This window comes from Amblyomma americanum, chromosome 2 (genome assembly GCF_052857255.1).
Source record: "Amblyomma americanum isolate KBUSLIRL-KWMA chromosome 2, ASM5285725v1, whole genome shotgun sequence".
NCBI classification, from domain to species: Eukaryota; Metazoa; Arthropoda; class Arachnida; order Ixodida; family Ixodidae; genus Amblyomma; species Amblyomma americanum.
The window spans coordinates 96,500,414-96,528,378 of NC_135498.1; the positions used below are offsets into that span (position 1 = coordinate 96,500,414).

Genomic DNA, 27,965 nt, shown 5'->3' on the forward strand with positions numbered 1-27,965 from the left:
CCGCCACTTATAGGTCAAGACAGAACCATGTCCTTTTGATGGCTATTAGGAGAAATAGCACGTAGTGGATTTTTGTTCACTTTGAAGCCTTTTGGAAGATGAAAGCATCAACTGGCACTTGAATGGTGCTAACTGAAGCTGGAACTAGAACAGCAATTAGTATGTCTTTACAAGACCCTCCGCATTCAAAAGAGGTTATCATCACTTGCAACAAAGTCAAATGGCTCCAAGGCTGCGCATTGCATCTCGCAAGCACCTTTCTCCAATTGCCGGGTGTCAATTTCCTGCGTAACATGCGTAGTTCTAACCTGTGGTAGTGTGGTAACAAATCGCGTTGGTTAGTTGACTCTGCTGTGCTGCAGGTTTCCCCGCTAAAGGTGGAGTGGAGTGGAAAGGCTGCGTGGGCATCTCGTCGAAGGCTGAAACTGCCAGCAGGCGGACCGTAGTAAAAACGACGCTTTCGTGGAACACCAAGATGCCACTGTCGGACGAAGGAATTCCTGCATCGCAGTGAAAAATCAGAACGAAAATGAAGCGTGCGTAATTCCTTTGCCTTTTAATGAAAACTGTGCTCTGCCCATAAAAAAGAACATTGATTAGTAACACTGTAACGCATTTTCTCGAATTGCGGATTTCTTTTGATATTTATCACATGAAAACAAGGGGTCAAAGAATTAAGAGACCGTGTTCTGAGTCCTGGCACTTGCGGCGAGTTTTATTTATTCGTACCAGCTCGAAAAACGAGGTTCTCACAGTTTGTATTTTCTCGCCCTGATGCAACTGAATCCGCGGTCATACATGTAATAGGCTCGATAGCGGTATAGCTGCAAAACAACGTGGCAGAGCTCCATGGCACTATGCCTTCTAATCAGTGCCCTCTCTGTCAGCCATCTTACTCCTGCCAGCACTTTCCTGCTGCAGTTTACCGTGACGTCATGATAAACCTTCCAGACCATTGTTCATAGCTTACCTATTGAGGGGCAAATCCTGCTTCATTCTTGTGCTGCATCCAGCCACAACAACTCACATTCCTCGAATTAATATATTTATAGAACATAGATGCCTTCGGAATTCAGTTGTTTTTGTAGAGGGGGTGCTCAACATTGGCAGATACTCTCGTGTCCGCCTCTGATTTCCTTTTGGAATGATCGCTATCACGTGAATACAAGCGCAAATAATTGTGACCGATGCGGCCTGCATGGACGTCATTTTTTAGACGGTAGAACTGTAAATTAATTATATCACCACTCATTTAAATTTCACGTAGAGCAATCTCAAGAACGTCAATTTTGCAACGGACTTCACTGCGTTGCTGCTTCGGAATCAAAGGTGGCATGCTTGCTTATTACAGACACGGGCTGAAAATAGGATTGACAATGAAAAAAAAAGAAAAAAGGACCTTGCTGATTTCTTCGTGAATGCATTCTCGTCACAATGAAGCCTGTCACTGCTCTGTCGACAAGACTTCTACGGCGTCTAGGTCCGTTTTTCAATTCTTCAATTATCTCCCACTCCGAAGCGGCCCGAACTAATACACGACAAATGCTTATGTCGGTGTATGCCACATCATTCACACTAACCTCGCTGACCAATGCAATATTGTATTGTGTAACCAATGAGAAGGCTTGAAACAACATACAGGCGGTCTTACTGGATAAGCTCGCGACACTGGAAAAGCTCTGAAATTCCCCGTTGATTTTTTACTTCGTTTTTTACAACATCTGCTTCTTTTTTAGGCATTATTTCTTCGAATTCACTAGTCCTTTTCCAGAGCATGAATAGTTTCAACATTGTGTAGTCTCTTCCTGCTCTGCAAAACTATATAAAGGGAAGAAATCGTACACAGTCAGGTAGAAAAATGAAGCTTGCAAACAAAATTTAAGTAACTGAGTTACCTCGAAAGCACGCGCGCTAAATATGCAGGACTATATAATGAACCAGCACGAGGTGAGGTCTTGCAGCAGGCCAGAAACACCGAGAGAACCCTAAGCAAGTCATTCTTTTCACTGAAAGATTATTATCTGGCGTTCGTTTAGGTACAACTTGTGCTGCAACGATGAATCTTAACTTGTAATGTGACCCCATAAAAAGCTCATGCCTGTCGAAAATGCTCCATTAAACAGCTGCCAAAACATTGCTGACAGTAACCCATATCGAAAAATCAGGAAAACACTGAAACCCAGATATGCACCGGCTGACAACTTACATGAGCTTCACCCGGACTTAGCAGGGTTATGCAACACTCCTAGCTGGAGGTGTCAGGGGTCTGCCGCAAACGTGGGAGGTCTCCAACCAGCCGTCCGGCGGAGCTTCCAACTTTGCAGCAGTTAACGATCACTCACGGGCCGGTCTCCCGGTATGCCACGCTATGTATCTGGAGAGTGGCAGTGATGAAAAGACTTCAGTGGGGTGGCCGAGAGAAAATCTCGCGAACACCCAATTTTTTCACTTTTCAGCACTGCACTCTGCATAAATAAGCACAAATGTGCATAGTTTCAATAGTCTCCTACATATAGACTTACCTGCATGTCAAGCCGCGAGTTTAAAAACTGATGCTTGTTTATTTTTTTCGTAAAATACGATAGGTACCTCCGTGCCATACCTCCCTGAAACGTGCGAGTCCCGCACATTTTATGAGCAACATGCTTTAAAAACATCTACGTGGCACAGACTAACGCATAATATGTTGTTTTTCAAATGCGCTGGCATTTTTAATTCAGTTAATTAAACAAGGAGGCTATCATTAAAGGTGCCAAGGGTGGTTACAGGAGCTGCCACAGGGTTCACCAAACGTTGAAGTTTCTTCCTGCTCCAGTCCGTTTGATTTGCGTTGGGCCAGAGGTCAGAACAAGCGTTAGCCACTTCATTTAAATATGGTCATTTATTCATAATAAAAATATTCAGCACTGAAGTAAAACAGATGTAAGAAACCAGGAACAGTTCATTCCTGTTAACCGAAGCACTCCCTAAATGTCGCAGGCTGGTGCGCCAGTAAAATTGGAACTGTTTGGAAACAAAATTATCAGTAAATTGCCTACAAGAAGGAACTACAAAGAAGGAACTAGAAGAAAGAAGTTCCTGCAAGAAAGAGCTTTATTATGTAATTTCTATCCAAACAGCTTCACTTTCGCACTTAGGCGTGCAAGTAAATAACTATATAGACGAACAAAAACTTCTGCAGTGATAAAAAGAACCCTATATTGCCGAATTCAAAGCGCACAAAGCTAGTGAGAAAATTCTAAAAACTCAATAAAAAAAAAGAAAATTAGGCCTGAAAAAGTTCTTCGCCGAGGAGAGCTGAAACGAAGCAGACGGGGCACAATGCTGCTAACACTTCAGATTTTGTATAAAGTTTTTTTTTGTGAATACAGCAATTATTCTTTACAACAAGAAAGTGCAAAGATGTCCCTCAGATGTCGCTGGGTGTCACTGGGTCTCGCTGGGTGTCGGATGTCGCTGGTGAATCAAGTTTTATTGGTGTCTAGGATAACGAATTTCTTTTTTTGTGTGTTGCCGTTATTGAGGGCTCGTGCCAACACGCGTTACCAGATTTGTCAGTTTCAACGGCCACAATTATTTGCCTTACAGGCAGAGTTATACATCTGCGCAAAGCACTGTTGGCGCAGTAAGGAGCTTAAACTGAGAACTGTTGTGTGTTATTTATTTGTTAACTCTGAAAATACGAGCTCAGCTTCTCAATGACGCACGATAATTGCCTTTCAAATGCCACACGGTAAGAACATCGAGTGAATTTTAGAAATAAATCCTTCCGCGCTGTTTTGAAGTACAACTATAGCCAACTCTTATCTCATTTCTTAGGAGTGTCGTAACAGAGCTGATATTTGACGAGAAAAGAATGATTCAAGAAGCGTGTTGTATTTTTTATTTTTGTTTAAGGCCTTCTTATTTTGGTTTAGTACAAGCACCCCTCGTATTAACTTACGTTCTCATTCGTGGGCACAACCCCAAGAATATGTTTGGCGGCTATTACAGCCAGTACTTCAAAACAACTAAATAATTCTGTTTTTTGTAGCTTACGGGAATACATTCATTCATACCGGGCGCTTCACAGAGAACCGCCCGATTTTGACAGGTCTATTGCACAGCCTGCCGTTTCCACAACGGAAGAGTTAGGCCTTGCTGTACCCCTACCGATACTAACGGAAGAGTTAGGCCTTGCTGTATCCCTACCGATACTAACCGAAGAGTTAGGCGTTGCTGTATCCTTACTAATACAAAACAGTGCCACTGCATAGCACGCTAATCCTTGCTCGCAACTGGTTAATAGGCGCAGGAGACCAAACAAACTCACCTGAATATCTGGAACTCCCGCAGCTCTATCGCTTGTCTGTGTTTAGTGAGTTTTTTCAACAACTACAAAAAGTAATGTACTTTTTCGCAATTACTAGCAGCTCGCGACGACAAACGCCCCTTTGGAGGTTTGTGGGCTTATAGCGGGATAATAAATAAACCACTTCGGCTTTGTTCTGTCTTAACCGTCACAGGGAACGATATGATGCTCGCAAGTAAACGGCGTCCAACTTCGGAACTCCAGTGAGCCGCAACACCCAGATAACAGCGGAAGGTTACTAGTTCCTGGTTCGCTTCGGGCTTCTTTTATAGAGGAAGTGTTGCACAGAGATATGCCACGTGATATATCAAGATAAGAAAATAAACATAACTAGCGCTTGATAAATTGCCCAAAAAAACTGCCAAATATGGTAATAGTAAAAGTTCTTGCAGCCTGGCTCGAGTACAGGGGCTATCAACACTACGTCTATTTGCAGAGCTATCGGACTTGGGGCGCCATCTATGTGATGGAAAACAAACTGGTCGCAAAACATGTGAAGCGATTGAGTTTTATGGGTGCGCTGAACATTGTACAATGGCATGATAAAACGCTAACCAAATTTCAGGTTAGAGGAAAAGCTTTAAATATGCAGCCTTTTCCGTATTGCTCTAACCACAAAGTAACATAAATTATACATCAGGCCATCGAATAAAGAATGGCGCTAATTTTTATCGCAGCACATTCCTGGATGCAAAAAATTTGAAGAATACGAGGGGAACCAAATTATTTTTGATTTTTAGAAATAGACACTGAGCGAGGCGGTAAAATATTTCAGCGCAGTTTATGGACAAGATTCCAAACAACGTTTTCTTTCTTCACTTACGCGACCATAAGATGAGGGATTAGTGCCTTAGTAACGCAGTATTTTATTTGATTATTAAATATTTCTTGAAGCTTTTGCAAGAGAAAATACAAGTAGGCAGGCTAGATAACTAGGCAAGACAACCAGGCAACGCTAAGAAAAAGGCTACGTTCTGCAAAAAAAATAGAGCGAACGATTGTGCCACCGAGTGTGCTCTTTATTCGTCTTTTGTAGATCTGTACATACTTCCTCTGAATTTACACATAATATGAATGCCTCTTCCTGCCAAACAGATAAAAATAAAGCCAGCATTACATCCCAGGCAGGCCTGCCAAAAGAAAAAGGAAAAACTGGGATTGTAGTGTATGTTGCGTTTAAAGAAACACTGCGAGAAAATTGAAGTTGGTGTTTATCGATTGTTTCAACATCATCGTCATAAGTATGACTACGCCCGTTACAGGACGACTGTGTTTACAATTATCGCTTCAATTAACCCTGTTTTCTGCAGGCCGCGGCCAACTTATTCCCGCAAACTTACTTTCATCCTACCGCTTAGCTTTCTGCGACCCGTGCTACGCTTGCCTGCACTTGCACTCCACACCGTTACCCTTAACGACCATCAGTTGTCAAAACAAAGTACCCCGTTCTAATCAAAGAGATACTGCTGACCTCGAAAACGGAGCCATTATAAAATAGAAAACAGAGATATACACGTGTCGCCACTCGCCATCGCCGGCTGATTTTACATGCGAAATGCATGCACCAACACCAACTTTGGCACATGATTTTTTGCATGGTACACAGCCATTGCGTTAAACACTGCATAGCTAATAACTACATGCTAACACAGTTTCAGAGAAGGTAGATCGACAGAGACGCCCCTTCTTGTACAGACAGAATTATTACTTGAATAATTTGAAAACAGATATATTATCCTGGACATATTTGTGGACTTTTCAAAAGCGGTCGACCGGATCAACTATGAGACTTCAATAGCCAAGCTATACACATGAGGTTTCCGGGCATCGTTTTCCAGTTAATCCGATCTTAACCTTCCGTTGTCAGTAGGTGAAGATTGGCAATCAGCTTTCCGATATACAGGCTGTGCGAGCTGGTGTCCCTCAAGGAAGCATATTGGGTCCCCTGGTTATTTAACCTTTACATAAATGATATTATAAGTCTAGATAACAAATGCACATTTATAATATGTGCTGAAGAAACAAGCCTTTTTTTAAAATTAACTCATGTATATTATCTGTTCGGACAGGCGAATCAGTGTTCGCGTTCCCTTCACGAATGGAGAATCATTAATTCCTTAAAAAATAATACTTCAAAACTAAAGCAATATTTTTCCGGCCCAGAAATAGGATCATTAATTTTGTAGGCTTTTCACTGTGGCTAGGGTCAGCTAAAATTGAGCTCGTCTCTGAATTTAAAAGCCTTGGAGTGTATTTCAATCAACATTTATTATGTAATAAACATATAGACACTATGATAAACAAAAAAACTAAGGTAGTGGGTATCTGTTCACATTTCGGTATTATTTTCTGCCGCAATCTGTTAAAAAAATTACCGTTCAGTCACTATTTTCTTTCGTTATAGGTTACTGCTTTTCTTTTTGGGGAACCACCAGCTTTTCGAACGCTACCAAACTTCACAATCTACAAAATCGAGCCCTTAGAATAACTGAACGTTTCTCGAGACGCACCTACAGGAGCATTTTTCATCAACTGAAAATAATTCCTATTCCGCAGCTATACAAACAAACCATATTAAGGCGTTACAGGATTACAGTTATATATCCAGTCATGTTCTTCAAGCAAATGTACAGGCTTGAACACAAGTTTGACAATTACAGCACACGCACACAAATCATTTCATCATTCCGCAAACCCGAGCCAATTACGGACGACAGAGCATTAGTTAAAACTTGCCACTACTTCTATACTCAATGAGTAATTACAGTGTACAGATAAGATATATTTTTGCAACCCGACTGAAACTGTGTATTTCTATAAAAATGTTTTCCACACAGCGTGTATGTTTTGCAGGTATGTTCTTTGCTGCAATTGTGCCTCTTTTATACATTCTTTATTCAGCATTTTATGGAAGTGCCGTTTGCCCTGCAGTTGTTTCTGTAAAAAATTCTTCTTGATTTGTCTCAAAGTTTTTCGGTAGTTTACGCATTCTAAATTCTTTATTAATTATTTACGTTGTTAAGGGAGTTAAATCAGCTGCAAGCGCGAAAGGCCGCCGTCAGGCAGCACACAAAACTCTGGTCACCCCATCACGAGCTGCAACGTCTTTGTCGTCGTCAGCAGCACTACGACAGAACAACGTTCCCTTCGTCCCCTAACCTAAGCCGAGGTCGCTGCAGCTGGTGCTGGGGTGACCTGGTTTACTGTGCTCTCTGACTATGGCCTTTCACACCTGCTGCTGAGTTAACTCCAATAAGACTTCGTAGAGCTTGCAGGGCATCACTCAACTCTCATCTTCCTAGCCATTGTGCATTGGAGGCCGGTGTCTGTCGTCTTCCGTTGGCTGCGGGCTCCTAGTCCGCGCCGCCAGGCTTTGCCCCAGCCTGCCAGACTAGAACCGACCTCGCCTTTGCTCCCCCACCACACCCACCTGACACGAAAAACTGCAGCTGACCTAATGATTTCACCTACCGACCCCAAACGTTGTTTCTATACGACCTCAGTAAACAATATATCGTGATCTCTAAACCTCTTTGTTCACTCTGGTGGAAATCTTAAGTCGTTTATCATATTTTCATTAGCCCTCGAGTCTAAGTGAAAGTATGCTTGTGAGAAAAAACAACTGATTAATTTTAGTTTTGAATGCTGTACTATGAATATGCACTGGGTTTCCTGAGGCTTTTCACGATTTAAATCTCCATAAGCACATATCCTCCACGAGGCCTCTGCTTCAAAACAAAGGTTGAAACCGGGGAATTACCTAGAGATGTAAACGAATCTTGGATACCCTCTTCAACAGTCTGCGATTGTCTGTCGAGAAGCGCTGTTAGAATGCGCTGATTGTAATTCAGGCCCTGCTCTACGGGCTGACGTTGCCATCAAGAAAGTGCTCGAACCACGTACCGTGCTTTCACTATCTGGCCAAGATTACCTATATCAGGCGGACAGCGTACGTTCCACGCACATGGATCCTAAATCGTCAAACATGGTTGCCCCAGAATAAGAGTTCTAGCAAATGACCCGTGTGAGTAAGTCTAGAGCTGCAGCTCGTTACGCAAATCTTATTCCTCCCTACAGTAGTCTCCTTTCGTGACTGATAATTCACTGGTCGTTTCAAAAGTTCTTAGAGTAGGCACTCGTTGTAGCGTTGGAGGAACTCACAAGTTGCTGCCACTTGGTTTGTTTACATTGAAAGCTCTTACAACTTTAATTTAACCTTATTAACCTGCATTCTACAATGCAATCTCATCGTCAGCAGTAAGAACTTAACACTTAGTGAATAATTTACTTAACCTAATAGTTTAAATTTACCTAATTGACTTCAGTTAAATTGAGTTCAGTGGCCGCGACCTACCAACCGGGGCAGGTGACAGTGCGCACAGGAAGATCCCTCTCTCTCATTTCGGGGAAAAGAGACAGAAACAGCGGAGGGTGGGATTTACCTAAATTGCCAAACCAATTCTATACCAGCTGTCGCTGAATTTCGCCCGTAGCATTTGACCTTAGCACTGCAAGGTGGAAGATATCGAGAAGCCTTTGGCCGTTGCTTAAAATTCCCGCAAAAAAAATAGTGAAGCCGTTTCCGCCAAAGCGGCACTGATTGCACCACGAAAGCGGGCTGGGTGGCAAGGATCTTTTGCAGTGCGTGCTCACGTATGGCACAGAAGGAACGAAACAGGCAAACCTTGGTTGTGGCCTTGGTGGGTGCTGGTACTGTCCGTCTGCACTGCAGCTATCCGTGAGGTTATCATGGCGGAGGCTATTCGAGAATTCTCCAGTCCATCCGACACCTACCGGCGCTGGCAAGAAACAAAGAGTGGAGGTCGAATAACAGACGCCTCTCGTCAGCCTAATGAAAACGTGTCAGCATAACGCTCATAGAGCCGCAAAAGCCAAAAAAGCAAACGGGGAAACATATCTGCACTGTTCTGAAATTTATGTAAACGCATTGACACATCATTCCATAAATTCAGCCCGGTGCTGCAACGATCGGCTCCTCAGGTTTGGCCTCATTGAGATCCTTCTGTGATCTGGAAAAATCACACCAACAGTACTTTTTTCGCCAGTTCTGGTGGCACGATTTCATGTCTCCTAGTATCTAATATCTTCTCCTAAGGATACTAACGTGCGAAACTCCTGCGCAGCTGTTCTGCTCATACTCGCCTTTGCTATCACAACGTCGACACGCATAAACTGCAACAGCTGGGATCAGAGCGCACTTCCAGCTCATGCTTTTAAGTTGAAGCTGTCGCTAAATGCGTATAGGGGAGCAATTCGTGGTTGTCGTCTTTTTTTCGCCGAATCTTTTCTCAACAGGTCACTGGCACCGGGCTCAATACTGGACCGCGCGCGTTACTGCGAGTTGCACGATCGTTTGCGTATTTGGCGCCGCTCGCCGGACTGTAAATTTATGCCCCCGTAGGTGTATTGCGTGGACTGCGTAGAAGTGACGACCGGCCGACACGGCAACCGTTACACAGTGCCTTTATTCCGAATTAGGTCTGCGAAGGGCGCACGCCTTGAAGCGAAGTCCACACATAAAGCGGGGAGACGCCCGCTGGAAGTTACGCGCTGCTCGCTGGCAACGAGGTGCCGTTGGCATGGAAGAGCTCCTTCTAGAATTGATGTGCGTCCACAAGAATCATCCATCTGCAGATGAATTTTAACATTCATACCCAGACGACCTTGCTGTTAAAACCTGCTAAGCACTGAATAATATGCCAAAGAGGCTCTGCAGAAAGTTAGCCGAGAATGCTCTCTGGAATTACTAGTCTCACCTCTTTAGTATACGCCTTTTTAAGCCTTAGTATGCAAAGCAGCAAATTCGCCAGTGTTCGAGTTGTGCATAATAAAAAAATAATATCAGGAAAAAAGTTACAGGAGCCGTGCGGAATAACTCCTACAGTGGAGCCTACATAAAATGCAAAACTTGACCACACACATATACAAGGTTATTTATGTAGCTATTGGCTGCTGTGTAGCCACATAGTCATTACACTGCCACTGGAGCTGTGCTTCATGCATTATACCTTCACTTTGAGCCAACGTGCATATCAATATTGCTTTCTAATTTTAAATTTGTACACCATTATAAAGAGCTTGCACCTAAAAGAAACTTTGTTGTTCTTCCAAGAGTATGCGTACTCACTTAGACACTATGCATGGAATATTTTTATTATAAACCACAGAAGAATGACACACAAGTTTCCACTTCAAACATTTGTGCCAAACACATCACCAGCCTCTCCTGGTTTTCAGCAGGGAATGAATAGTGTCATTCAGTATCAATGATGCCATTCACACCAAACACCAGAGTAGACAAAGAAACGACGCTAGTGCACAAGGTGAGCGCGAAGTGGCTTTTATTGTTGAAAATTGAGACTGGCGTCATGTGGAACTCACCTGACTAAGCCATTCCAACCAATACTTCACAAAAATTATACAGATTCTCTTGCAAAACATAATCTCTCTTATTAAAGCTCGTTGCAGAATATGCATCGCAGTCTCCCCCAGCAGTATTCATACGACACTGGTGAACATCCACGCAGAGTGAATCCTCAAGTGAATGAATTACATAGCAGCAACACAAAAAAAAATTTCGTGTGAATCCTTGCAGATCTCGATCTTGGCTACAGAGTACACACAGTAACTGGCTTGAAAGCAATAAGCTAAATATGCAAATGAGATATAAATTGTGGGCGGCAATAAAGTGATATAAGGGCTTTCATGAAGCCGCACGACGCCTTCTTGACAGCATAAGTCCTTCTTAAATTATGAAACCAAAACAGCCCACCGGATACAATGTTTGGTAGGCATGAGGTTCCAAAAAATGTTTACCTGATAAACAGGCATTCATTCTGGTGGTATTTCACGGTACATTGTACAAATTTAACTTTTAGGTGAAGTGTAATCATAATTTACAATTATATACATCAGGGCAAATTTATGTAGCATTTACTATTGTGGATGCACACTGTACTAAGCTGTAGGATGCTGAGTGACGATTTAATACTTTCTGAACTACCTGTGTGAAAGCCAGTGTCAACTAGGAATGCCGAACTCCTTACTTTTGGTAGGAACTGCGAGATGACTCGTGCCATGTACATTTCTTCAATTGTCTTTCAATGCCTGAAAAGCAGTAGCCACATACTGCACACGAATACAGCAACAGTAATCATAACTGCAAAAGGCGAAGTGGACTCCTTTATATGGTGCTAAGGCGAACTGCGTCAACTGCCTGCCATTCAAGACATGCTTCATAATTTTTAAAGATATTTTGTGGCTCCATTGTGCACATGGTCTCTAAACCATCTCTCTTCCCCTACAGCGCTTACACGAGAAAGTGACAACGCCATCAATAGAGCACCCTATTAAAGAGAACTGGTTCGAAGCAACACCTATTTCGCACATCTCAAGTCCTTGGCTATATTTCTTGCCATTTGTCTACACTGCCATCTTTCGTGGTTCAAGTACCAGTTACTAGGGTGTAGATTGGTTTGCTTCTCAGGATTTGAGTAAGGAGTGAATGCAGTCGTGCCTCGCTAATGTGGACACCTTGGTTTCCAAGCAAAAGTTTCTTTAAAGTGTGTCGTTCGTAATAACGAATCATGAATAAATACAGAAACAGATATTTTGAAAAATTGTTTTATGATTACAGACTCCTTCTAAGCACAGTGGCTGGCAGTGAAGTGGAAACTGCGCAATCTTAGCAGCTCAGGTGCATTATTCTGGTCGCCATTTTTTTGAAAATCAAACTGTTTCGGGTGGGGCATGTTTGAAGCTCCTAGTGGTCAATGGTACGGATGATAGTGTTTGTTGATGTGATAAAATATGTCCTGCTGGGGCGGTTCATATTTCAAAAACTCTATACTCACTCGACTGACAACTGCTGATTGTTGTTTTCAAAAAATTATGCAGATAATTATTTTTCTCAAACAGTCCCCCAATGAGGCAAATGGTAACGTGCGTTGACCTGGCACCTTACCGCTGTGAAGCATGAAGCCATGCACACAGAAAGGCGACTACTCAGGCATTTGCACATTCGCGCCTGCCTTTCGCTGGTTTTCGGCACTCAAATTGTAAGAGGCGGAACATCTGGTAGAGGCCCTCGGGATTTTGTTCTCATCACTGCCCATATCAACGGGACAAAAATACACGGGTCCCAATAAACTCCATGCATTTTCACCGTCTGTTGTCCAGACAGCGAGTTTCCATATTAACGAAGAGTAAATACACTGAAAAGGTTTCGTCCCCAGAAAAGCTGTCCATATAATTCGAGTTGATCATATTAAACAGGGTTGTATTATCGGGGAACGACTGCAAAATGTGTCATGTGAATTGCGCATGAGGAGTATTTGCACAGACTACCGAAGTATATGCAATACTTGAAGTGAAAAGGTCATTTTAATATCTGAGCCACTCTAGAGAGTATTGCGTGTCACAGGCTCTATCTGTCCTTTACCACTGTTTGTGTGCTGTATATTTCAAATACATGCTTCAGCATGCCTTCCAGCCTTCTGAATGAGCTCTTCAGCTTTGTGCCTAGGCACCTCCATCAAAGTAGTTGGGCATGGCTGACGGGCCTTTTAAGCTGCACAGTTGAAACAAAAACATCAGAACAGTGAAAATTGATAGCTGTAAACGAAGTAGCACCGAGGTTGCAAAAAAAAATAAAGTTGTGGGTGAAGACAGCCTCGGCAAAGTATCAGGACGTGTAACCTGTGCGTTTTCACGCCAATATCGGGCCACCGTTGGCATATCATTGGCGAAAATTGGCGCGAATATCGGCCCTTCGTTGGCATTTAGGCAAATCGCAACTCTTTCCAAGCATGGCCCAACATTCCCGCCAAGATTGGGCTGATGTTCAGCCAATCTGAATGCCAAGAATGGCCCAAACATCACTGCCAATATAGGGCCCAATATGGCCGAATAGTGGCTCCAATATGGCCGAATAGTGGCTACAATATGGCCGAATAGTGGCCCCAATATGGCCGAATAGTGGCCTTTCGGATACCGGCATATCTTGGCTACCTCTAGGCATTTCCAGTATTTTCCGAGACCAGTGCAGAATTATCGCATGCATTTAGAGGTCCCGTCCGTGGTTTTCAATACTGTGCGACTTCTAGCTGTATATGCAATTGGTTCGAACTCCCATTAAAATTTCAAAACTGCATGCAGTATTTTCATTGCATATGTATCTTGATTTGCAAACAATATTTCATGCACATTTTTTACTTAATGTCCAGCAGCTACCAAATGAAACAAGCAAACAGGAATTTCAGAAAAATGTTTTTTTATTTCTCATGTGCCCGTGGGGCAATGACCCATGTGGCAAGGGTGCTACGTGGGGTGGCTGGGCGTGACGAGGAGGCTGTGGGGGGGGGGGCAGGGGAAGGGGCAGAGCTTGGGTGGAGGGTGGCTGGGCGTGAGGAGGAGGCTGTGGGGGGGGGCAGAGCTTGGGTGGACCCCTGAGGGGGACAGGATGGCCATGCCTGGAGGGGTTGCAGGGCAGGAGGCTGAGGGCGCGCCTGGGCAGGGTGCTGACCCAGCACAGGGGTTAGCAGGTGGCGCTTGAGCGTGAGACTCGGGAGGCTCTAAAGCTTGGGCATAGCGCCTCTTTCGGCCGCCCCCTCGGTCGCACGCACCGGGCAGCCACCTGCCAATGAAACCCTGTGCTGCCAGGATGTCGACACCCTGCCTCTCGCAGATGGCATCTGTGCAAGGTGAGTGTGCATTAAGACCAAGAAATGCAACTTTTAAAACGATACACTTCCTGCAAGCATATGGAAATCCAAGTTCATGATTTGACACAGAAAAACCACACGTTACTGACACGCAAGGTATCCCAACAAACAACACAAGTACTGTACAGTAGTGAAATGCAAAAAAAATGAGCTATCATGAAGACACTGCAGTCAACGTCAAAGTGGCCATTGCAGGGAAGTTCATGACAACGGATTACAATATGACAAATGGAAATGATTGGTTTGATTGAGGGCATCTGCTGCTTCTTTATGGAGTTTTATGACTAAGACCCCCAAACTAATCACATAAACACAGCAACAGAATATTCATCAGCTGTTATAAAAAATTACAGTAAGATACAGCAAGAAAATAGCTTGGAAAAACTTGTACATGTTTAAAAGCAGGAATCTCAATATTTCTAAATTAAAAGCTACAGCAATTCAAAATCAGGTATACCTGTTGCCACCCTGCACAGCTTTGTGCCAACGAATGGCCGTTTTCCTTTCCTCCCCCGCAGGCTGAATAGTCTCTGCACAGCCACCCCCATCACAGCACCCATGACATTCGCCGCCACCTCCTTTAAATTGTTTCCGCCTAGGTGGAGAAGCTGCTTCTTCTGAAAGGAAAAATTTGCAGTTGCCCAACGGTTATTTCACATGAAAAATCACATTCTATTACCACTTAACTTGTAGAACGCAATAGCAAAGACAACGGTGTGACTTCGAAAGTAATCGTAGTATACCTGCTACAACACAGCAGCAATTATAGTGGTTTTTTTACACCTCATGTGAAACACTTACATTTTGACCACCGTAACAGCATCAAGAAGTTCAATATTAAATTGTTTAGCACTCGTAAGGGAATACTCCACGGTGATTCATGTCTTATGCATCACTACAGGGAAAATATGCAACTAAAATTAGCATCTATGGTTCTTGAAACTGTCCTGGTTGGAGTGGAGTACTGCACTTCAATTAATGAAAGGCATAAAAAGCAATAGCCAGGCAAAAGACTGATCAAAGCTGTCTCCTTAATTGGAAAACAACGAATAATGTAAAAAATTAGCTCCGAAACAGCACTCCCAGTCAATCGTCTCAAACCAATAATTAAAATAATTTGTGTGCCACCTTAACTCAGCCAAACTTTGTAAACAAAATACATACCAAAAAATAGACTTAACATTACACTACACTAGCTTCATGAGGCTCAATACTTTGATGGAATGTGCCACAAATAGTATAGTAGAGCATAACATAGTCCTGTGATTAAATAAATCAAGACAGCCTTAAAATATCTCTTGAAAGCATTGTTAGCAGCACAGATACAGTACTCTGTAATTCAAACTTCAAGGTAACAGAGATTTTCGTCTGAATCATCAGAGTTGCACCCTCATATATCCAAGCAGGTAAACCTTGCCTTAGTACCCCATCAGTATCAGTGAAGAACTTGCTCATGTGGCCAAGAATGTGCTATATGTCAATGACAGCATATAATTACTAATCAAAATGTTAATTACTCTTGTTAATTCTCGCCCTGTTTCCTTCGCACCTTTTCCATCAGCTGAAATTGTGCTATATACCCCGATACAGCTGTGCTGTCCGTGTTAATTTCTTTCCTTTGTACCATCTTGTGTGCTTTGTTGCAGAGGTCATGAACCCTATAGTTGATGCTTTTAAACGAATATGCCATGTGAACTACAAGCACTGAAGCCCTGTTTCCTTCGCACCTTTTCCATCAGCTGAAATTGTGCTATATACCCCGATACAGCTGTGCTGTCCGTGTTAATTTCTTTCCTTTGTACCATCTTGTGTAATTTGTTGCAGAGGTCATGAACCATATAGTTGATGCTTTTAAACGAATATGCCATGTGAACTACAAGCACTGAACTAGCAGGAAGCTAATGACAACAGGCCTGACCTACCATTAGCTGCCGTGAAAGCGGCAATGGGGATTAATTGCATAGTGCCTGCAGTCAGCTTATAGCCAAGGATCTTGATAAGGAGCACACGACTGCACTTGGGAGCTTAGAAAGTGCATTAAATAGGGTCTATTTTGAAGAAACGTTCAATCCGATTTTAGAAGGAACAGAAACAATGCATTCATTTCGAATGTAGAAGAAGCAAAAACAATTAAGGCACTTATTTCGAATCAAAAAGAAACAAATGTTAATTCTGTACGGGAGTTTGGATTTTTCACTGTAATACAGGAATTATAGACTTAGTATAAAGTAATCTATGCAACTGTCATGTTCGGTATAAGTGGGCGCGACTGTTTCCGGAATTTTCAGTTGTAATAAAACAGACTATTAACAATGTCACAGTAACCCTACTATGTGCGGACTTTTCAAAATTCATCCATTCCCACTATATTAGCTGAAAACTTATACAAGAACAGCATGATTATGGCTTAGGCATGGCAAGCATCTACTTCTGGGGCTCAGATTTTTCAATAAATATCTCAACTATATACATTAAGCACCCAACAGACTACTGTAATAAAACATTGAATGAAAAATTATATTACCAGGGCAGCTGCTACTCTGTCATCTCTGACAGCAGCTTCTGCCGCCTCAAAATCTTCAATACTGAAGGCTGGCAGCTGAGGGCACAGTGGCGGGAGGGAGCTCACGGGAGGAGACGGCGACCGTGTCCTCGGCTCTTGCCGAGCTTGCTCCAGCCGGCTCAGCCTCTGCAGGATTTCCCGCTGCTGCTGCCGTATTTCTAGCAGCAGCCGCAGCACCTTGAGCATTGTCGCTGAAACGAGCAAGGTTTCCAGTGAGGGCAGGCTTTCACAGCAGATGTATATATTTACACCTCAAGGATGCAATATGAGCAATATACTGCATTTACACGCTTGCAAGTCGACCTATTGTTTTCAAATTTGAAAATCCGAAATGTGGGTGTTGGCTTGCAATCGAAAATCAGAGCATGGCACCATAAATAAAGGGGAGACAAACTAGTATCAGGGATGATGCGGTAAATGAAATTTTATGTTTGCTCCACAGCTCTGCCCAGAATTTTCTGCATGGTTCTTGAGAACGATTTTTCGTTTTTCTTTCTACTTTTAGCTGTATGCTCAGCACTCTTGGGAGTGTTGATAGTTGATGAAAGGGGCACTGTTCCAATTGCAGTGGAACTGCCACTCAGAACAGCAACGCTTGCAGGGAGTGCCGGTACCTGATGAAAACCTAAAAACAGCGCCATAAAGACAGACTAGAAGATGGGCGAGCGCTGTTTTTGGTTCTTCACTGATGCACCAGCTCACTCTGTTGTTGGTTCTTCTGCAGCTGACAAAAGAGCTGATGCCACGCACACAGTTTCTCTGTGGCTGTTTGATGCATGTAATGTCTCCTGGCTACATATTTTACCAGTTTGTAATGTGGTGCTTCATCAATTGTGCTCAGGGCCAAGTAATGGCGCGTTCACACTTGGACATTCGGCAGAGAGAACGAGCGGAATCCGCTGCCGCGGCAGAGATTGCGCCGAAATACCAAGCGGTAAGCCTGATCGGTCCAGGACCGAATTCTGCCACCGGAAAAAAATCCGCCGAATCCCGTCAGCCAATAGGAAGGAGAGTACGAAGTTCGGCAACAAACATGGCGACGCCCTTCGGTGCGGGACGCCTCGTTTGGGACTGAATTCGTCGCTGTTACTGCCTGTTTGAGTGCGTTCAATGCCCATAAAAGCGCCAGCGCTCTTTCGCTTTGTCTCATCTCACCCATAAAAAAAGTGTGAGTGATAAATGTGTTCTTTTTTTATTTTAGGTGACGATCCTTTCCTTTTTTAAAAAAGGCTTGAGAGTAACCACCAGATGGCGCCACTAGGCTAATCTTATGTATTTAAAAGCGACAATGCTAGAAATGGCGTAACGTCTGGCAAAATAGCTGCATTTAGCGTAAGTAAGCGTGCATACAGTTATCGTATCTAGACAGCATGGATTAACCTCTTGCCATATCTGTGTACGCCTTGAGCAGACGACACACAGACGATGAGCGCAGACGAGGTGGTTGGGAAGTGTGAACGATGCAGCTTTTTCGGTGGCAGAGGATTTCGCTTGCTCTCTCCGCCGAGTGTCCAAGAGTGAATGCCCCATAAGCATTCGGTGCTTCTTCACGAATATGTTCAAGATGGCTGTCATCCTTCACAGAACAACTGCGCACCTGGCCGCAAGTTTGACATATCAGGACGGGTAATGCAAATGTGGTGGATGCCTCGAGGGAACATATTTGTGGCTGTTCTACACGATGTCATGGTGAGGTTGTTTGTGAAGTGCGAGATTCTGCAGGATGATGAACTGCTGTGGAAGATTTCACTGGACGTCAGAACAATTAACACCCTGTGGGACTGCAGCATCGATGATGGTAATGTAAACCAACACTGGGCGTCAACATGCTCTGCATTAAGCTACTAAATTGCCATTGATTCCACCACAAGGCACAGCTAAACACAAAGGTATTTGTTCTGTACAACTGCTCTATCCCTTGCAGATCTATATATCACAAATGCACCATGCACTGACAATGCCTTAGTTAAAAATAGCTGCTCTGAATACTGTTCCTTCTATGTACCACCAGTTTTCTATTCAGCTTGGTTGCCATTTTGATTGCCGTCACATCATGGCAAGGATGGAAACAGCCATAAGTGTATTCTTCCATTGTGACAACAGCTGCCAGTGGTAGTGAGAAAGCACAGGAGGCTGGGCACATAAAAAATATATGCACAAAAACTAGAGAAACTGTACAGAGTACAGTGACCACTTTGCAGTCCTGAACCACAATCTGTAATGTTTGTTTTATTTCTATTGGTCCGTCTTTAAAAGGTTGTGGCTTTCTAGTGACATAGGCCAAGGGAAACAACAATAACAGAACCAAAACCACAATCCAGAACCAAAAAAAGAAATTAAAGGAAACAAACTGCTACTCGCCGGGAAAACACACTGCAACTAGTTAGTAGGAATGAGGTAAAGCTGTGGAAGTGTCAAGTAGCAAATTTTATCACCGCTTAGGTTCAGTACTTCTATTATGAATTACTTGCAGCAGGCATATTTATACAAACAGTGGTCATTTTCAAAGCACACGTTTTGAAATATCCACCAACTAGGTCTCCTTTAAGGCAAAAAAGAACTTCTACCAAGGCCTGTTTAGGCTCATACTTCAAAAAAATAGATTCTCATCCTATCCTCTCACTGCATTCTCGTCTTTTCAGGCTCTTCATATACAAGTAAAGAAAGCGAAAAGCCTTACGATCGCTAGTCGCTTCCTCCACATCCTCAAGGTCACCTGCAGTGGAGGCCGAACTAGCCGGGCAGCCCGCAGTGCAATTTGCACCAGCTGGTGTGGCCGCCTCCATTGAGTGGCTGCTAAGCAGGGCTGAAGTTGGACACGAACATGAAGCATTAGTGTTGATGCAGGAAGAACGGAAAAATTACTCAGTATAACACAGGTAATGCTACACAGATAATGCCAAAATGCTACATCAGCACTTCTGCTGAAAGGATACATATATATACGCCGTAACTGCCTCGTACAGAATTAGCATTAAGCATTTATGAGCTCCCATTCATTAAGACCATGCTTGTTCAGGGTGTCATCTCATTCTACCAGATTTAGTAATTTAAACTGCTCCTTTATTCTGGCGGACCCTCAAAAACACAAAAAGCCTTAACGAAGCTGTATGCTGCCCCAGCTGGTATCATGCTGCAAATTTGAAAGCACAAGAACAACTTGAACGAGAGAACCGCAGAGTTGAGTTGTATGCTACAGGTGGGATTAGCCTTGCTTATTCTGCTGGCAATTGATCCACCGTAGCGTCACTTATGTTAACAACGACCTAAAACCTGTCGGATCCTACCCGCTATGCACACAGTCACTTATAATAGTACATATTCCACTCCCGCAGTCACCATCCATGTACGCACTCACTCACAGTATAAAATAGTCCACTCCAGAAGGCACCATCTACACACACATTCAATCACTAGATTATAGTCCGGAACCGGACTATGGTCTACTATAGTCGTAGGACTACTATAGTAGAACTGGAGAGGACAAGCGCTACTCATAGCAGTTTATTCAGACATTTCTGATAGCAGCCCACCAGCGCAGCTGTAGCGAGCATCGACTTGCATAAGGTAATCGCCAAATGCAGAACAAGAAAATTATAAACTCACCAGCATACAATCAAAGGATGGTGCCACGTGTGTAGAACGTATGATGACACCAAAACACGTACTATATAGTTACCATAATTTACTTGCACGTGGACAATTTCTGAAGCACGGTCACAGACCTTTCGCTCACGCACTTATCACCCAAAAGAGATGCTTCCAGTACCTCCTTCTCAAGTTCATTTTTTTGCCTCGTCCCACGATTACAATCCTGTGCAGTTCAGGAAAGCATTCAAGACAGTTACCACAATGAAGTTTTGATCCGCTGTCTGTTCCAAAAGAGTATTCTGGAAAACTTCATTTTTGTTTTTACTTTGGCCCTTGGATTTCCTTTAAAATGTCCTTGCAGTCGACACAACACAGCCGTAAGTTAAGCCCAAAGAAATAAAAGTACCCAAGGAGTCCTTGCTTCTGTGAGACTGCTGCAAACGGGTGATGCACCAATCCGCCTGCTCTGCCGGAAGCACACACTTCACTTCTTTCCTTGTGGTGCGTCGGTGATCACGGCATGTGCCTTTCTCTAAGGCTTCACCTCCTCTCTGTGCTCAGTTCGAAAAAAAGTAATGCTAGAAGTGCCTTTCGGTCGGTTGTGTGGAAGCTTGCTGCTCTGTTATCGGGGGAGTAATACGTAGTCATACGCGCAGTGATGTTCAGAAACGCGTCCAAACCAAACACTTGCAACAATGCATGACAGCAACGCAAAGATAACAGAAAAAATTGTATATATATGGTTTTGCAGGACTGCAAAACTGGGGAGTGGGGCAGACATGGGACCAAGGCGGAAAGCTGGGCTAGTTGGTGTTTCATCATGAATTAAAAGACTAGCGCATATTAGATTGATTAGATTGTCTATGTATTGTTAACCCAGTGTGCGCATGCACCACCGAATTGCTTATATGTTCCTTTATGTTCAGTAAACAACTCAGTTGATGTTTAGCGCTCGTCCTGTCTACTTCTTTGTCTGTGTCTCTGTTATATGCGCTAGTCTTTTAATTCATGATGAAACACCAACTAGCCCAGCTTTCCGCCTTGATTGCATTGATTTCTCGTACATCGGGCCCTGTGCTTCCTTCTTTTATGTGTCGTGATCCTTCAGTTACTTATGTGAACCTAATAGCAGTCACTACCTATCGTGCAAGAGTGCTATCCTTCGCCCTGAAGAATGGACTGGTACCGCCTGACGTGCAAGCTTTGTTCCATCCCTACCAAGCATCTGTACGACATACCAGAAGAATCACCAAGATCTTCCGTGCCGAACTCTGGAGAAGCATTCGGTATTTGCAGTTGTGCTTACGTGTGCATGCTGCGACCAGGACAAGCTGCCAGGTAACCTGTGATGCCTTTATCAGGACTTGGGCCAGAGAGGCAGCGAATGTTACCGAGTTTCTTTGGTCTTGTGGCCTGCCATCATTGTGTGCTTGGAAAAAAGCAAAAGAGGATTCCCAAGATGTCCCTAAGAAAAAAGTGTTGTGTTTAGCAGAATGTGGTCTCCCAGATAAAGTTCAAAAGGTTTTGAGCTGCGGGCCTAAATTTTGTAATGAGGTTAACGAAACACCTCTCGGACTCATTACCATGGTTAGGAAAGTAGGGCAATGTGCAGACGTGGAAGACAAGGCTAGATGTATTTCCGAAGGTGTTGACTGCTTGTCGAGTAGAAAGCCGTGTTCGCGTGGGGTAACGCTAGCGGTGAGCAATACAATCCATTACCTCAAGAATAACAACCTTTCTTTGCTGACCGCTGATAAAGAGGGTGGATTCGTCGTGTTGCCCAAAACGATGTATCTTGAAAAGGCTAAGCAAGCTATTGACAAGAATTTTATTCCCCTGAAAATATCTGGCAGAAAAGTAAAAGCAGAGGCATTAAAAATGTGTGAACGGCTCAATTTGACAGGACTATATCAGTCTGTAAAAACAGCAAAGACGCTGGGTCTGAACGTATTCTTTTCCGCCAAAACCCACAAAGAAGGCATGCCACTCAGAGCGATTGTATCCGAGAATGAAGCCTGGCAAGGCCTGGTATCAAAATACCTTCAAAAGCACCTTAGCCAGCTAGATGTAGAAGACCCTTTTCGTGTGAGCAACTCAAAGGATGTAATTGAATTTTTGGGTGAGCAAGGTGGTGCTTCAGGAGCTAATTTCGCCTTTTCAGTAGATATTGAGGAGCTCTTTTATTCCATTCCCCAAATAGAGTTACTAGACGCAGTAAAAGAGCGAATTGAAAGCTGGGGGGCTGTTAAGTTCCAAAATAGCAGCGGGGTTTCTGTAAATGACTTTGTAGCGTTAGTTAAGTGTTACCTCTCATCCACCTTTATTTGTTTTAACGACAAGTTGTTCGTGCAAAAAGACGGTATTTGCATAGGCTCATGCATAGCTCCAATACTTAGCGAAATATTTTTAGGTCAATTTGACAAACGCGTTGCAGCGTGCATGAAAAGGGAAAAAGGTGTAGTGAGGTGTTTTAGATATGTGGATGATTTTATTGTGTTTGTGAATGTTGAGAACGAGAGTGACAAACCACAGGTTGTAAAAAGTGTTTTAGATATTTTCGGTGAATGTTCTGTCAAGCTGAGATTCACGCATGAAGTTCCGATCAACGGGTGTCTCCAATTCCTCGAGATTTGTTTGTTCTTTGGCACGGGGCACATCTGCTGGTCGTACCAGCCACGCACAAAAAAGGAAATTTTAGCGTACAATTCGGCTCATTCGAAATTGGTAAAACGGGGCATTGCAAAAAATTGCCTGCGTGGTGCTCTCGAGAAGTCTTGCCAGCATAAAATTGAGATCAGTTTGCAGACGCAAGTGCACCGGTTGCAGAACGCCGGTTTTCCTATGGATACCGTGACGGCTGTAGCGCAGTGCCTCCTGAAAGAAATCAGGGCAGGTGGCCGCCCTGGCGTGGCAGCGGAAACTAGCTGCAGGAGGCTGAGGCGTACCGCTATTCCGTACGTGCACCAGCTATCGCACCGGCTGAAGAAAGTTGGAGAGAGGTGCGGTGTGGACGTGATGTTCACTGCCCCCGAAAAGCTGGTGCGCATGTGCAAAGCGGTCAACGAAGAAAGGAAACCGGTCTGCACCACAAAACACGTATGCAAGTTTGTGCCTTGCACTACTGGCATCGTATACCGCATACCCCTCTCCTGCGGTAGATGCTACGTGGGGCAGTCTGGACGGTGCCTGAACGAGCGGCTACGAGAGCACAGCACGCTGGTAGATTCATTGGCGGGGGGCGGTCATTTGGCCAATCATTGTAAGCGGTGCGGGTGCGTGCCGGCGTTTGGTGCCACGTGTGTGCTTGGTAGGGGAGGCACAAAGTTAGGTCGCGAGATTTGTGAGGCCTATCACATTGACAGAGAAGGTGATAACTGTGTAAGCACTAGTTCACTTACCTTGACCAAAAAAGAAAAAATGTACCTAAAGAACAGTTTGCCACACCTTGATTAGATTGTCTATGTATTGTTAACCCAGTGTGCGCATGCACCACCGAATTGCTTATATGTTCCTTTATGTTCAGTAAACAACTCAGTTGATGTTTAGCGCTCGTCCTGTCTACTTCTTTGTCTGTGTCTCTGTTATATGCGCTAGTCTTTTAATTCATGAATTCAAGACATGGGACCTTTGAGAAAAGGGAACCGTGATTACTGATGCGTCACAAGGAAAGAAGCGAAATATGCACTTTCACCCAAAGAGCCTGAATGATAACAAATGTAGGAGTAGCGATTATACTGCCATTTTTTCATGCCTCACGTGACCTGTAACCACATGTTGACGTCGCGGTCATTGTTTAGCTGCTTAAACTGAAGCCAAAACAGCACAAGAAAATGGATTGTAAATTATATAGCAGCCAGAGGAAAATACCACACGGTAATCCATGTGTAACAATGCCTTACACAATATTTTAAAGATGAAAACACTACCCAAAAGGAAGGTATCTATACTCTTAATGCACCGGCCAGTTTTACTAATGCACACTTTGCCATAGTTGAGTGGTGTCCTATAGGCTACACCAGCGCAGCAAGAACGTACATGTTTTGGTGCTTCTTCTGGCAGCTAGTACGATAATATGGCTTTTCCTCTATAAGTCTTCATAACTGTAACAGCTTACGTGGCACAGAAAACACCAGCCGTATGCCATACTGAGAAGCAATTATCCTCAGCTTATGAGACTGTGCAGTTAGGGCATAACCTCATACTTTTCGAGATCAAAATATATGAGGTTCCAAGAACAAATGGTATTAGGTTACGCCCTACAGCACAAAGCTTTCATAGCCCGAAGAAAATCGCCTCTAAGTATGGCATACAGTTGGGATTTTTGTACGCCATGTAAGCTGTCGCAGCTATGCAAGACTTGTAGAGGAAAGGCCGGATCGCCATACTGACTGCTGGAAGAAGCACCAAAACGTGCATGTTCCTTGCTGCACTGGTGTCATCTATCGAATACCACACAGGTGTGGCAGTGTACATCAGCCAAATTGGCTGGTGTATTAACGACCGCCTCAGAGAGCGCCCACGCCCTTTGGAACAGGCGGTGGATTGAATCTGCCACTTCATTGTGGGGAATGCCACGGATGCTTCCCTGAAGTGCACAGGACTGCAATCGTGGGATATGGCAAAAAAACAAACTGAAAGGGAGATACCGAAATTGTCTCTTAGTCATGACTTACGAGGCTTAATGTCCCAAACCACCTTAGCTGGAGCAACTCAGTAGAGAGCTCCGATAGTTTCAGCCACCTGGTGTTCTTTAACGTGCACAGACATTGCACAGTACACGGGCGAGCATCTAGCATTCCACCTCCACTGAAGTGAGACCACTGCAGTCGGGATTGAGCCGGCACCTTTTGCGTCAGCAGCCAAGCACCTTAACCACAAAGCCATTGCGGCAATTTGTGTGTCGAGTGTATGAGCGAAAGGCTCTGTGACCATGCTTCAAAAAGAGCTGCTGTTCATGGGCAAGTCGCATATGGTTACTATAGTACATGCTTTGGTGTCAGCAAGCATTGTACACACGTAGCACCATCCTTTGATTACATTCTGATGAATTACAATTTTAAAATTCTCTCCTGCCTTTGGCAGTTACATTGTGCAAGTCAATGCTGACTATGACTTCACAGGTGGGCTGTTAATGAAAAATGTTTCTTATAAACCCAGTTGTGAGCAGCGTTTGTCCCATCCAGTCCTCTTGTCCCTGTCTTCTGTGCACTTTTAAATTTTCAGTACAAAAACTATATTCTACCTTCCATCCTTTGCTTGAAAACAATGAAATGCTAAACTTCATGACTCAATTTTTACAGTACCTCACTACAATTGCTCTTCTCGGCAAACCTATCGTTGCAATGTTTTTTTAGGTGCCTTTTAAAATTGCCAGTCTCGCCAATGTAGACACTGTCCCATTCGGAACACGGGACGCCGTAAACAACGCCCGGGTACATTTTTCTCAGAAAGAACGTCTGACATCAATCAGCGCATGCTTCAGTCTTCTGAGGGTACAGCGCATGCCTACACAGGTGTGACTGGTGATTTTAAAGGCACCAAAAAGAACATTGTAACAACGATAAAAACCAAGAAGTGATCTCTAAAGCTACCACCTAACACTGTATCAACTGGCCATGACATCGTCTAAGGATAGGGCACACGTGTTGACAACTGAAAGAATCTGTTCCGTTGCCTTCACCTCAAATTGTTCTTCAGCCCTTGAAAATAACTTCTCCCTCTTGAAAGATTTTCAAGGACTCGCATGGACTCTGTGGTAAAGGGGTTTTTGCTATGCAGGAAAGCAGACTTAATGCAGTTTTGCAACAGGGTCTTAATTGAGCTCAAATTCATGAGTCACCCATATGCATTTTTTGCGAACAATAAAAAGCAGGGGCGGCTAGAGGGTGGGTGTCCCCCCTTTCTCCTATGTGATATTACCATAAATTCACTAAGCCATAACTGAAACAATGCAAGTCTAAAGACTAAACACAGATAAAGGCTTACAGGGTGGTGATATCAGCCGGGGTGGCGATGGCAGCTGGGGTGGTGGCGACGGGAGCCGGGGTGGTGGCGATGGCAGCCGGGGTGGTGGCGATGGCAGCCGGGGTGGTGGCGATGGCAGCCGGACGTCAGGCCCATCCGGACCTTCATTGCCAAAAACAGAAAAATGCGTGCATACTTTTAATATGCATTAACTTTACTAATGTTTAAAAATTTAGGATTTTCCACTTACCAGAAATTGCAGAGCTTTCCACTGCAGAGCTCATCTCATATTTCTTAGCCTTTTTCTCTGCATTCTTGTATGATCCTGCAAAAGGTTAGAGATCAAACACCCAACTCAAGTGCAGTCCACACTAAAATTGCTGCTTCACATGAAAATAAGGCAAACATTTAATGCAACAATTCCTGGATATTACTTTTAATGCAATAATTCCTAGCTATTGCAAACACAAACACTTTACAGTAGGCATCTTGAAGCAGCCTGTGGGCTATGAAAGGAAATGTAGGGAAGGGATGTAGATTATCATGTGACCTTGGTGGCCAAGCACACAGCCTCTGTGGTAGCATCAGTGGCCTTTGCTGCATATGTGGTTTATTTCCTGCTAGGCTGGAAGGTGGTAAACGATAATGCAACTATATTGAATTATGAAACCAGCCAGGCACCAAAATTCTAGAATACAGACCTTATAAGTTTTTCCTGTGATTAGCTTCTAGCTTGCGCTGAAAGAACTTTTAACAACGGACTACTTTGTCGTGGAGGCATTCTGTGCAGTGGCCCTGAATGTGGGCAGTTTCACTGCGGTACCGTCGATGCCAAGAGGCACTGCTTATACAGGGTGGCCAGTTTTTCTAGCACAATAGCCCCACCATCCTTCAGCAAATCTGTAGTTACCGCGTCCTACGCAGCTGCTTTCCCCTTTTTCATAGCTTCTAAAGCTTTCTTAACCTCGGTCTTCGTTACTGGCAGAACGTTTGATTGCTCTTCTCTAATGCCAATCTCATTGTCCTCACTACTCTGAATAATGTATAGGTCAGTATAGAACTGCTCTGCTACTTTGACAAACTTGTCCATATTAGTAATGACATTGCCCCCTTAATTGTCCCTAAGCGCCTATATATCTGATCTTTACCTACGCCTAATCTTCTTGTCACTGCTTCCAGGCTGCCACAGTTCTTTAAGAATGCTCGATTTTCTCCATATTATACTTCCTTATGTCGTATACTTTACGCCTGTTGATCAGCTTTGATAGCTCTGCCAGTTCTATCTTGTCTGTTGGGTTGGAGGCTTTCACACTTTCTCATGTCTTAATCAAATCTTTCATCTGCTTGGATAGTTTACTGGTAAAGAACTTCTTCCCAGCACTCCTCCCCCTGAACTACTTCTTCACTGCAGTCGGTAATATCTCTGAAATTTTATTGTTCACTGCGTCTACACTGAGGTTGTCTTCCTCGGTTAAAGCTGAATATGTGTTCTGTAGCGAAATCCTGAATTATTCTACCTCCCCTCTTACCGCTAATTTGTTGATGGACTTCTTTACTAGTCTTTTCCGTTCCCTCTTCAAGTCCAGACTAATTTGAGACCTTACCAATCTGTGGTCACTGCATCACACCTTTCTGATTACTTCCACATGCTGCACAATGCCAGGGTTAGAACACAGTTTGAAGTCAATTTTATTTTTAGTCTCCTCGTTAGGGCTTTTCGATGTCCACTTTCGGCTCTTCCGTTTTCTGAAGA

At 43.7% G+C, this 27,965-nt stretch overlaps 2 protein-coding genes across 5 annotated transcripts in view; both read right to left on the reverse strand.

The window, feature by feature from the left end:
- Positions 1 to 27,965, reverse strand: part of LOC144121647 (caspase-14-like) — a 53,829-nt gene that overhangs the window by 9,857 nt on the left and 16,007 nt on the right. Inside the window, exons 2-4 of one of the 4 annotated variants that reach the window (XM_077654969.1) lie at positions 9,036 to 9,150; positions 2,207 to 2,374; positions 309 to 500 (exon numbers count right to left, since the gene is read on the reverse strand). In XM_077654969.1, the coding sequence (XP_077511095.1) occupies positions 309 to 408 (100 nt within the window). In that variant the 5' untranslated portion in view covers positions 409 to 500; positions 2,207 to 2,374; positions 9,036 to 9,150. Of the gene's footprint in view, positions 1 to 308; positions 501 to 2,206; positions 2,375 to 4,312; positions 4,609 to 9,035; positions 9,151 to 27,965 lie in introns of those variants that run through there. The other 3 variants (XM_077654968.1, XM_077654970.1, XM_077654971.1) reach the window with 3 other exon arrangements.
- LOC144121648 (uncharacterized) lies at positions 13,465 to 26,383 on the reverse strand. The gene is made up of 5 exons (XM_077654972.1): positions 26,234 to 26,383; positions 19,338 to 19,463; positions 16,619 to 16,848; positions 14,552 to 14,711; positions 13,465 to 14,064 (listed from the first exon to the last, which is right to left on the reverse strand). The coding sequence occupies exons 2-5, from the start codon at positions 19,441 to 19,443 to the stop codon at positions 13,691 to 13,693; spliced, it is 870 nt and encodes a 289-aa protein (XP_077511098.1). The 5' UTR covers positions 19,444 to 19,463; positions 26,234 to 26,383; the 3' UTR covers positions 13,465 to 13,690.

Coding starts and splice junctions, on each gene's coding strand:
- LOC144121648 (XM_077654972.1), bottom strand. CDS start 19,443: ATGGAGGCGGCCACACCAGCTGGTGCAAATTGCACTGCGGGCTGCCCG. Junction 16,849..19,337: donor GGAGGAAGCGACTAGCGATC/GTAAGGCTTTTC, acceptor TGCTCGTTTCAG/CGACAATGCTCAAGGTGCTG. Junction 14,065..14,551: donor GCTGTGCAGGGTGGCAACAG/GTATACCTGATT, acceptor CACCTTGCACAG/ATGCCATCTGCGAGAGGCAG.